Source organism: Artemia franciscana, chromosome 6 (assembly GCF_032884065.1).
Source record: "Artemia franciscana chromosome 6, ASM3288406v1, whole genome shotgun sequence".
Lineage (NCBI taxonomy): Eukaryota > Metazoa > Arthropoda > Branchiopoda > Anostraca > Artemiidae > Artemia > Artemia franciscana.
In genome coordinates this window covers 8,928,773-8,941,616 of record NC_088868.1, presented here as the reverse complement: position 1 = coordinate 8,941,616, position 12,844 = coordinate 8,928,773, and the positions used below count along the sequence as shown (strand labels likewise).

Below are 12,844 nucleotides of genomic sequence, written 5' to 3'. Positions count from 1 at the left end.
ATTTTCTAAACATCAAGACTGTTATCATTTGTATTCCCATTTTTTCACCAGATTTTGCTCTTTTATACCCAAGTTGAGTTCAAGCCACAAGAAGATCGTCATTAAGCAGGAATAGGTTAAAAAATGCTTCAAAGGAGTGGAGAAGTTGTACGAGGAAGCAAAGAGTGAAGCAGTGAGAAGCGGATTGGATGAGAAGCGTATACAGCTGTGGTGGCCTCCGGCGGCTTAGTACTATGAGAATTGTTAGTGGTAGCATTAATGCGCAACCTCTTAGAAAAAAGCAACCTCCTAGAAAAAAACAACCTCCTAGAAAAAAATGTTTTGCAAGCCGACCTCTGTTGACCCTCGTCTTGAATAAAAAAAAGTTGTCCTTTTATCCTTTCGAGAAGGTCTTAAATCACTATAATCAATCTCAGAGGATTTCCAAGCAATATTTGAACATAAGCTAAGAGCTGTTCTCACTTATTTCCAATTTGGTAAATAATTATTAAACAGTTCGTGGTAACAAACTGTAACCTAAGTAAGGAGGGACTTGGCCGAAGACTAACCGAACCATAGAAAAAAAGAAATTTGATAACGATTAATGCATCAAAAGAATTGTTTTTTTTATGTTGATTCCAAATATATTTTTTATTAAGTTTAATACTACCCGTCAAATGCTACGAGCTTGAAAAAATTTGTCGCATTTTTGACAAAGGGGGGAAACATGCACCATCAGTGAATTGCATCAGTGAACATGAATGAGTGAACATCAGTTTCACCATGTCAGAGAACCATACTGGAGAGTTTTCAAGTTCCTATCAACAAAAATGTAAAATTTTGCAATTTGAGTAAAACCAAATTTCGCAGATGCGTCTTTATTCTTTTTTTTCCGCCATGGGTGATTGTTTCGAACCAACCGTCAGAAAAGATCGGGGGAGGGCTCATCCAAACGGAGATTGAAAGTTTCAGTCCCCTTTTTAAGCAACAAGAAATATTGGAGGGCAACTAGCCCCCCTCCAACCCGCCTTTTCTCCAGACTTCTGGTAAAAATTTGAAAGAGCCAATTGATTCAGTATAGTTGAAGGGTCCAACATCTATGCATTTGGGAATGAAATGATAACTTACAGCTTCTGGGTAAAGGGCTGTATGTTAGGCAATTGACCCATTATTTGCATATGATATTTGCTACTGGAAAATATACAGACACTTTTCGAGGGGGAGGTTTTCGGGAAGGGGAGATTATCCATCAAGAGAATTTTCCCTGACAGAAAATTCCCCTGACTTTCCCCTAGAAAGTTTCTAGGGGAAATTTACCTAAGGATATTTTACACGGGGGGGGGTAGATATCCCGGAAAGATGTGAAAAACGTTAGAAAATATTTTTTTAGACGGATTTTTTCAACTGTAAGTAAGGATCAAAATTAAAACTTAAAAAAACAGAAATTATTCCGTATATAATAGGGGGCTTCCCCATCTTTTTCCTTCAGTCTTTACGCTAAAGTTTTACTTTTTGGCCCATTTTTTTAAAGAACGACAACTGAAACACAAGGACCATTGAATTGAAATGGAAAGAATCATATTTAAAGAACTTTTAAGATTTCAAACAGTTCGTGGTAACGAACTGTAGTAAGGAGCGACCCGGCTCAATAGTAACTGAAACTCTAAAAAACGGAATTTTGATGCCAATAGTTACATCAAAGGAATCACATTTTAATGGTGATTTTAAATATGTGTTTCATCAAGTTTAGTCTTACCCATCAAAAGTTACGAGCCTGAGAAAATTTGCCTTATTTTAGAAAATAGGGGGAAACACCCCTTAAAATCCACAGAATCTTAACGAAAATCACACATCAGATTCAGCGTATCAGAGAACCCCACATTAGAAATTTCAAGCTCCTATCTACAAAAATGTGGAATTTTGTATTTTTTGCCAGAAGACAGATCACGGATGGGTGTTTATTTGTTTGTTTGTTATTTTTTCCCCAGGGGTGATCGTATCAACCCAGTGGTCCTAGAATGTCACGAGATGGCTCATTCTAACGAAAATTGAAAGTTATAGTGCCCTTTGAAAGTGACCAAAAAATTGGAGGGCACCTAGGCCCCCTCCCACGCATATTTTTCCCCCAAAGTCTTTTTCCATGGAGGAATTTATCATGAAGGTAGAGAATTTCCATGAAGGGGGCACAGGATTTTCTAGTATTATTAAAAAAAAAACAAATAGAAAATAAATATTTTTTTCCGACTGGAAGTAATTATCAGCATTAAAACTTAAAACGAACATAAAATATTACGTATATAAGGGGATTCGTCTCCTATACAATACCTTGCTCTTTATGCTAAAGTATTCTTAGTAATTTCAACTATGTATTCTACGGCCTTTGTGATTTTTAGCTTTAGTATAAAAAGCGAGGTATTGACGAGGGGAAGAACCCCCTCATATGCGTAATGAAAATACACAAATCCAAAAGTTCGTTACGTGAGTTAATTCGTAAGGTATGTATGTTTATTACTAACAAAATCGTTCGAAAAAAAAAATCTAGTTACATTTTTAAGTAACCAAAAATTTGAATGAAACTAGGCCTCCTCCCCCATCCCTTTTTTTACCAAAATCGTCCGACTAAAACTATGAGAAAGCCATTTAACAAAAAAAATTAACATACAAATTTCGTTTTAATTATTCATGTGCGGTGAGCCAAAATCAAAACATGCATTAATTCAAAAACGATCAGAAATTAAATAAAAAAACAAGTTTTTTTTAACTGCAAGTAAGGAGCAACATTAAAAGTTAAAACGAACAGGAAATATTCCGTGCATGAAAGGGATTGTCCCCTCCTCAATGCCTCGCTCTTTACGCTAAAGTTTTCTTTATTGTTTTAAAAAGTAGAGTTGTGTCAAAGAGTCAAACTTTAATGTAAAGAGCGAGGCGTTGAGGAGGGGACAATCCGTTTCATATACAGAATAATTCCTGTTCGTTTTAACTTTTAATGTTGCTCCTTACTTGCAGTTAAAAAAAACTTGTTTTTTTATCTAATATCTAACAGAGACTATTAAAAAAAATAATTCCGTATTTTGAAGCATAAAAGTTTAAATGGAGCCTAAAAAATAAATAGGAGGAAATAAAAGAAGGCCTCTAATTGGGTATATTTTTAATATTGTAACTAAAAAGACACTTCATAAAATGTGTACTAGAATTGAAAGATGGCTTCAAAATATAATTCAATCAAGTTCCCAATCTTTGATTTGAAAAATTCTCTTTACTTCTGAGTTTCTGAAAACTTCTGATTCAATTGATCCCATTATAGGAGCAAAAAAATGCTTGCACAGTAAATCTGACCTAAAATAAAAACAATATATATTAAAGCCTTTGAAATAATACCTATGAAAGAACTTATGATAACAAAAAATCAATATAAACTTCATTTGACTAAAACATTTCTTTAAGAAAAGTAGCACTCTCTTGAAACACACACTCTCTCAAAGAAATTTTTTATATGTTTTTTTTTCAAACTGAAAATGACGTTTGGTCCACTTTTCTAGCCTAAAGGTCTAAGAAGGTCAGCCTAACAAATCCTTATGTTTTAATTAGGGTGAAAATTTATAATCACTTCTAAAACTACAAATTTAACCGATTTTGGTTTCATGTTTCTATTTTGGCTTGTTTGTTTTTTTCACTTACTAGGTTCTGACATAACCTGATGAAATACTCATTTTGATGATAAAGACCAAGGGATACGATAAAGAAACGATGAAAAAAGCTCAAACTTTTCAATGGAGTAGCAGCAAAACTTTTGTTTGCGTAATAGGTGTTTTGGAAGGGTTTGACTTAACTAGTTATCTAAATTTATGCCAGTTTTATCTTTCATAAATGTGTTCATAGTGACTTTGTTTGTTTACAATTTTGTCTTGTTCATCTGAAGTTGGATTTGTTTTCCTTTTATGTTCAAACGAAAACTCCCTTTTTGTATAAAAAAGGATAAGAAATAGTGTCTTGTAATTTAATACAAAATAAGATTAGGCTTGACCTATTTCCACCATTATGAAAACCTCACACATCATTGTCTGTGCTTTTTATTGGATTTTATTTTCTAAGTCACTTAAATTTTGTTGTATTTAGCTTTTTTTGGTGGACAAAATGGAGCAAAATTACCTTCACAACACCAAATCCAGTCTTTAGGTAGGACCAAGGGATTATTTATTTCATCGGGAGGAAATTTTGATGAATAAAGAGTTCTAACGTGTCATAATCCAATCGTTCATTATTTGCCAAAAAACTCTTTAAGGTGGCCAGATTACTAAGGTTGTCAAACTCATGAAACGAATGATTCCTAGGCCATTCAAGATTTGTCTAGAGTTTTGTACCTTGAATCTATGGTGACCAGTATATGGCAAACTCTATCTACGGTTAATTACAAATATTGGATCAAAAGAATACAAACACTGCAAAGAAAAGTTCAAAAGAGCAGGGATAGGCCAGTTAACCTTAGCCTGGATACTTCTAGAGGCATAACACACAAATCATTTCTGAATTTGAGCCCCCTTCTAGATAATCATCACTGATAGTGAGTTCTAACGTGATCGTTGAATGGTAGACATGTCTGTTTTTTGTTATGTTTTTACTGTATAGCTTACGTCATGTACTCCAAGGTACTTTTTTAATTTGAATACTGCTGGAACAGCATCAATTGGATGATCTTTTTGCACTTCGACGGGAAGATAATAAATTTCTGCTAATTATTGGATCCTTTCTTAGAAGCTTTTTTGCATCTTCCAAGATAGCAAAGACTTTGTGATTTTCTGTCGAACCCTCTTAAAACATGGACAAAGTAGTTTTCCCTAAGTGACCCATTGTTACTAACTGTTGCCTCTACAATTTAATTGGAGGATGTGTAGCCTCCCGACGACATTTTGACACTTGATTGATTTTTCGACAATAAACATTTATTATCTTTAATAATACGTTCATAGAGCTGTGACCCTAATTATAATTAGGGCTTTGTGCTTGATGTAGGCCTAAATTGTTAAGATCTATAAGATGATTTGAAAATTGTCTTCAATTTCATCCAAAATAATCATATATGCATCTTAATAAATTTTAAAGAAAGTTTGGAATGGTTTTGTGTCTTCTACGTAAAGTATATTCGAGAGAATCCCCATTGGAGAAAGTTCAAAAGATTATTTATGAAGGAAGACAGAGTATCAAAATAAATATATAACGGATGAATCATTCAGCAATCCTTATTTTGACATTTTATACGTCTTCATTTGTAATTTTAAAGTTTCTTCAAGAGTTATGGAGGACCAACACTTTCCCAAAGGATTGGAAGACATCAATTTTTTCCATTTTACAAGAAAGTTGATAAAACTGAGCGCAAAAATATGTGGGGAATAAGTCAAAGTGACACTGCGGTAATTTCTTCAGAGCTATTCCACTTAACCCCTTCAATAGGACAAGAGAGAAATGTATTCGTGAAACCAAACCAGTTTCAATCCTGGTAGAAGCTGCGCTGACAAAGTTTTTGAATTCCACCTCATTATCCAGCAGTTTCAAAGCCTGTGATTTAGATATTTTTGGACTTTGTTTCCAGCTTCAATTCCATCACTGTCTAAAAACTTTGGAAAATCTTAGAAAATCATTGGAATGTCCCTGAAAGCTGGTGACTACTTAAAACATACTACAATGGGTCAATGAGCCGTGTTCTAGTTTATGGAGAAGAGACTGAAAAGTTCCCGGTAAAGCTTGGATTAAAACAAGGCTAAATCCTGTCTCCGACTCAGTTTGACCACTGTATTTATTGGATGATTAAGAATCCACTTGAATCCTGAGTCTTGAGACCTTGAATCCACTATGATTTCAAAAACCTCTCTGACCCAGAGAGAGTTCTAACTCTGATTGATGAAATGGTTAAATTTGGCAAATCACATTGGCTTAAAATTAAATTTAGGGAAGATAAAACTGATGGTAATAAGTCATTATAATCCTCTTTTGCTAACTGTAAATCAATTTCAGTTCGAAAAGGTCAGATTCACCTACCTAGGCTCCCAGCTTAGTACGGATGGATCTTCAGATGCTGATATTCAAAAGTCATTGTAAAAAGCACGGAAAGAATTTGTTTCCCCAAAAAAACTATTCTGGACCCTACGTGAAATTAGTGTGCGAAGACCTATCTTTCTTTGGTTCAAATAATTCTACTTTATGGATACGAGCCTTGGCCAGTGAACAACTTCATAAAAAGCACTAAAGGTGCATTAGCATTGAGCATACCTATCTGCACATCATCGTCAGGATAAACCTGAGTGATCACAAATAAATCTTAAATATTTGTCGATCTAACAATGTAGAAAACAGATCTTCAACCTATTTTGAAGTTCAGAAAACTCGGTGACAGATTGACAACCCATTGGCTCCTTCTTGCAAAGCAGCAGGCAGCAGACCAAACTCATGGCCAAATAGATCTCCAAGATCCTTGATGCCGGGCAAGGTGGAAACACCGAATTCCTGCCACAAGTAAAAGTAAGTATCAATTAATACTAATGATACTTATAAGTAGTTGTAATTGTAGTAACAAGTAGGATTAATAGAAAGAATAACTTTTTTGGCTTTAATCTAAGTATTTCACTACGGTTACTTTGGATTTGAACAGGTACAAATGGACAAAAATGGTGTCGACCATCTAAAATCTTCCCTGTAACGGTAAGTTTGGAATCGCAATAGACCACGAAGACTAATAAATATTGTGGGACTAATACTATAGTAGCATTGTTGGCTCATCCAAGACCTGAACATGAATTTTATATAATTCTATAGATTTTTTTTACATAAGCTTTATGCTGGAATATGTGTATAAGGGGTAACTGTCGGAATTTATTTATTTTTTGATTGTGCTTATTGATCAGGTAATAGAGTTGACGTAATTTCAATGAATTCCATCCATGTTAGAATCTAGTGGGATAGGTCTTTGTTGTTGCATAAGTAGTAGTAGTAGAATTAGCAGTAGTGGTAGTAATAGTAGCAGCATTTGCGGTTTTAAAATCCCCCCGAAGGTCAATATTAATGCCCCAAGGAATTCTTGAGATATTGCTGATATCCCCTTTGACAACCTAAATGCATAATTTGTGTTCTAGTTTTGTTCAGCATAAGCCCAATATCTTCTGAAACCTTCGATTCAATGCCTTTAACCATCCTAGACACATTGCAGATACACCATTTTAACATCCAAAATTTATTAATCCTCCATTTCCTGAAAGCTTCCGCTTAATACCTTTATCTGCTCCAAAGCTATCGTAAATAGTCCCTCATGATAAAATTGGATAGTTATAATTACTTTTTTTTATTCAATCCATCATTTCCAATTAAACTATGCAGAAGTTCAAACAGAACATTAAGGTATGTTACTAGGAAAATGCATATGTAGCCTTTTGAATGTTCAGAAACAAATATATCGTTTTTTAATTTAGTTTCAGAACCCTCTACTTTCTCTGAAAAAAAATTAATTTTCTAACACATGGTGTCTTTGGCATTTTAATAAAAAAAAGTTGTACTTAATACCTTTAGACATAGTGTAGTAGTAGTATCACATTCAGCAGCTATACGGTTAATTGTGAAAATCTTAGCTTTATATATATAGACAATTTTGAGATATTGCTAAAACGGGCTAGTGGCAACCATCATGCACATGGTGGTTTTTATTTACGTTTAAAGCTGGATAAACTTTCCTTGAAAATTTCTAATTTGTACCCTATTCTAATTTTAGGATACCCCACCTTTGACATTTTGATAACCTATATCAATCTTAACTCTTTTATTTAGCATATAGTGGCAGTAAGAAGCACAGGAGTAACAATAAAGGTAGATGCAAAGCTGTTGGTACCATTATCAGCCCTGATTATTACTTTATATTACTTTATTCCGAAAGGCAAAGCTGGGATTTGGCTTATATACTCCTTTGATAACCCATTTATACACAACTTATTTTGGTTTAGCTCAAGATACATCTCTAAATGCTTTGAAAGCTTTAACTTTAGGCTCTAGGCAGTCCCTTAGATATTTCTAATTTTCCCCTTTGACAACCTGTTTGTATGTACTGAGTTTGATTTAGTTCCATAATTTCCTCACTGTTCCCAAAAAAGGTCTACATCAGTAGCCTTAGTCTTACTAATACTACTACTAATAGTTCACTACAGCACCAAGCCACCTGATGCCAACACAGTTACACATACTCCTCTGCACACCCAATCTCTTCAAAACCACCCTTCCTACACCCTTCCAGGAAGTTCTCATTTCCTTTAAATCTTTATTTATGACACCCTCCTACCACTAATCATTTTCTGTAATCGTTTGATTGCAGATCATTATCTTTAAATCATTGAAATTATTTTGGCCTCAGGAAAAAAAAAATCACACTGGATACCAGTGCAGCATGGGGACCAGCCTATATACTCAAATCTAAAACGAAGCACTTAAGCCTGCTTAAAACTTGACAACAGGAAATCCCTGGGACCACCAGTATGATTGCAGGGTTTTTGGAGTCCTGGTACCAGCTTGTTCACAACATGGTTTTAACTCTTGGCGATGCTCTTTTATCAACAATAGTCGAAATCCTGCACTTACAGTCCCCATCCTACTACCTCCAACTCATTATATACCTATACATACAAATATTATGCTACTATGGGAAGGTAACCCATAGTAGATAAATTAGCTAGGAAGAGGTTTTTTAGCCTGAAAATGCTCATCAAAACAGATCAAGCCCAGAAGAAATATCCAATAATCTGAACCCCGTGCAAATGCTTTGTCGTTCACTAGGCTATAATTTCCTAGAGTGGTACCACTCCTCAAGTGGGAACAGTTTACTGAATGGTCCCCAGTCTTGCAGGTACCCCGAAAGGGTCGAGGCAGCCTTTGTATAGGCCGTTGTCAATAGATCTCGACAACGTGTATATAACAATAAGTTAGCAAATAATAAGTATATGCTAAGATGATAAAATTATAATGAGCAGAGTATAATCAGAAGAAATAATAGCGTTTTAAAAAAAAATGACTGTTAGCAAATAATAAGTATATGCTAAGAAGAAAAAAATACAATGAACAAAGCATAATCAGAAGAAATAATATTGTTTAAAAAAAAATAAATTCTTATCTGTAAAAGGCAATGTAATGACATTACAAATATATAACCATAAGAAATAAATTAAAGTAGGTAAAAAAGGACTATGGTCCAAAAACTCTAAAAGTTCCAAGGTCCCTAAGAAGGAGAAGCATAATCATAACCATCTCGATCATAAAACCTAAAAGAAATATGCTGCAATGATAAAAATATAATGAAAGAAAGATATTTGGGAAAAAAGGAAATTGTTTGAAAATAATCACCTACTCTTACTATGTAATGACTCTAGATTTCTTCATGATAAAATTTGTGATTGAATAAGAAACTATTGCCAGAAAATTACGAGAAAAAAAAATGGTGTATGCTTGAAGACGCGACATTTCAGAAAACAGCCTGTGAGGAAACAGAAAAATGGTGCAGTGATTAAAGCTAAATGTTAGAATTTTTACTTTGACTGAATAGGACCTTATCTCTAAGGAAAAAAGTCAGGGGCTTCTCTGTCTTAAATAGAAAATATGTTAAGAATTGAACGTTCTTAACCTATACGCAGCTACAATTTCCCCTCTCTGTCTCCTATTATTCGTTCCTAAGCCTGTGCTTTTCCCCAGTATATAAAACCTATTGGTGACAAGACCACTAAAAATAGCTAAGAAATAAATACTGATACTGGGATAGTAATCTTGGTGTGAATTGATCCACCTAATACTATTCATATTGTTACAAAGAAATTTGTCAGTGCCAAGTTAATTTTATTTCTGCTTAAGTTGTCCATAATGCTTTTCTTCGTTTGAAATTAAACTCTGTAACTCTAAAGATATTTAGCAAATTCTAATGTTATACTTAGAGCAAATCAGTTTAATTTTATAAGGGTTTCAGTTGTCTCCACACCCTTAGAATTCTTTTTCTCTTCTAATCAAAGCTTTAAATTGAAATGACGATCTGTGTATACGGGCTATTCAGTTGTTGAAATCTTTTGACTAGTCTACGAGCTCTTTATTTCTTGGTTATAAATGGTATCAAGTTTTTAAAATTAGTGATATTGTAAAGTTGCCTAGTTTATGTAAATTTTCATTTTCTTTTTAAAATAATTGAGGGTGTCTTTTGAAATTCTCTAGTTTGTGTAACGCATGCCGTGAAACAAGGGGGTTCTTTTCTTTCTATTTTTGAACCTCTGCTATTCTATATCTCCCCTAGATACTCCCCTTCCTTGAATCTCCAATTTACGCTAGATTTAAACTCAATCTGCTGAAAATACTAAAAAATTGAGAAAAATCAAAATTTTCTCTTCGATATCAAAATTCAAGTTTCGATATTCAATATCGATATTTGATCTAATATAAACCAATATCAATATTGATATTTTACATCCCTTAGTACTACCTTTCAATTTTGTTTAATGGGAAGAACCAAGAAATACTAAAACCTTAGTGATTAACAAGTTTGACAGTGTTTTTCATGCAATAGACATCAGAGTTTTTTGTCAGAAGGACAAGTACATTAGTCCTAAATTACTAAATTAAGTATGGCAATTTAAACGAGAATAATTAAAGGATTCTAAAATACAATATAAAATAAGAACTAAATAACTCCTGAATGTGGGATGGGTATGACTATAGGATTGTGAATTTGTATTGAACTAAAGCACAGGAGATAAATAGACTAATAGAAATCATAAATTATGAAGGAAGAATATTTCATCCTATCAATTCCAAAGGGTAAATTTTTGTTCATGGGTTTCTAGCTGTATTAAAAAGTTGCTGAGTTAACTGAATGAAACTTTCACAAAGGAATAAACCAAAATAATACCCTTCAAACACTGAAACATTTATTTATGTGGAAGTTGAACAAGTTCCGGGTGCCTGATGAGCACTGAAAACTTGATGCATCTTAAAACTCCTGTAAATGAGATATAATAGAACCACATATACCAGTTGCCAATCCTAAATTTACAAAGCTTTGAATATTCTTATATATATTTGCTTCATCTAATATTAATTCAACTGTGCTTTTTGGTGATAATTAAAATGGTGGTTCCACCATTTGACTTCTAGATATTAAAAGATCTTGCCGACAATAGAGTTTTGCCTCATTGAGCTTAAGAATAAGGTCACTTGAAATCCCATAATATTCAATTTGGAGAAACTATGCTAGTTTACACGTAAAGCACAGAATAAATGATAAGTTACGCAAAATTTCAGCTCCTCTGGACAAGCAATATAAGGAAAATAGTAGTGAGCCCAAAGTTAACACTGACAGTTCGGCTAGTGAACATGCTTCTTACTTGTAAGAAGCCTCTCCCTATTCAAGATTAGGCCATTCACAGCCCAATTATTTGAAAGATCAATCTCCATCATTAAGCCAGATGACTCAGAATCTTTATCAAGCAAAGATAGGAGGAATATGCTACCAAAGGGTAAGTATAACCATACTTATTGTGTTGTAAATACGTGTTTTTAAAAAGAATGCTTATGGTGGTTGGCGTATTTTTTCCTTCAATTCCTTACTAAATCTTTACTCCAGTTAAAAATTTAAGGTTTAAATGATATTACTATGCATGAAAAACAACTTACCTGAATAATAAACAAACTTATATGACTTGATGAAACATAACAACCAACACTCGAAATTTACAACACCCAACCAACATTTGGTGCCTTTGCAAGTGGGTCATTTGTAAGTTTCTAATTTTTCTTTAGTATATGGAATAAATTGTTTACTATGCAACATGAAAGAACTACCCAACAGATAAAGCCGCTAATACCTTTAGGTAGCATAAAAACTTTTACAATTGGTCATGTTAATCTAAGATTTAGTTCCCAATGCAAAGGGCCAAATTGTACGTTTTCATCTTTCCTGTAATTCTTCTATCTTATTTTTCTTTTATTATTGCAATAGCCTTTTACTGCAAGAGCAAGAGCCTTTTATTTTATTGCAAGAGCCTTTTACTTTTTTAGGTAAAAAGGCTCAGCAATAGAATAAATAATCTTATGTAAGTTTATCAATCTCAAGAAGAGAAAAAAAACACGGGTATAAAGGTATATTTATATTATAAGTATTTCAGAAGAATTATCAAGATAGCACTTGATATATGGCTGCCTCCTAATGGGTAACGAAAACACTTTTTGAGAATTGTCTTTTATTATTTATTTATTCTTACAACACTTTTAATGATTAATAAAATTTTGATAAAAAAAGCAGTTATTTCCCGCATTTCCTAAACATAAATACTACTGTGTAGTTCAAGTCGACTTTAATTTAAATCTGCCTTGGCTAAAACGTTTCATTGAAATAATGCACCTCACCTCTGATTGTGCTTAAAGAGTACTGTTGCTACATTTTCATTTTTATTTTTTAGATGATTCAAGCTTCAAAGGAAAAAGGCCCTGGTAGTAGTAAAAATAATACTGATTCTGTAAAATCGATGAAATCATGTCTTTTAATTTTGTCAGTGTTTTAAATATCTGAAATCGTTCCTTAAACATCAAAAGCCCTCACAACTTAAGATAGTAATCCTAAGCCACGGTAGTGACACCAGATATTACGTATGTGACAAAAACGATATTTATAATTATGTTGGAGGTAATATAGCCCTTTCACCAGAAGAAACGAGGATTATGATATACAACAAATGGGTTGTAATGAAAGCTTTTATTTAAAAAATATTGCAAAGCACCTGAAAAGAAAGTTCAATCATACATGGCCATACCCTTATACATTAAATATATGCGTGATATATATGTGTAGAAACATAAATATAAG

The 12,844-nt window shown here is 33.4% G+C and overlaps 1 protein-coding gene across 2 annotated transcripts in view; it reads right to left on the bottom strand.

The window, feature by feature from the left end:
- Nucleotides 1–3,111: 3,111 nt before the first annotated feature.
- LOC136027840 (galactosylceramide sulfotransferase-like) overlaps nucleotides 3,112–12,844 on the bottom strand; it is a 66,494-nt gene continuing 56,761 nt past the window's right edge. The window contains exon 4 of one of the 2 annotated variants that reach the window (XM_065705256.1): nucleotides 3,112–3,315. In XM_065705256.1, the coding sequence (XP_065561328.1) occupies nucleotides 3,198–3,315 (118 nt within the window). In that variant the 3' untranslated portion in view covers nucleotides 3,112–3,197. The remainder of the gene's footprint in view (nucleotides 3,316–12,844) is intronic. The other variant, XM_065705257.1, reaches the window with a different exon arrangement.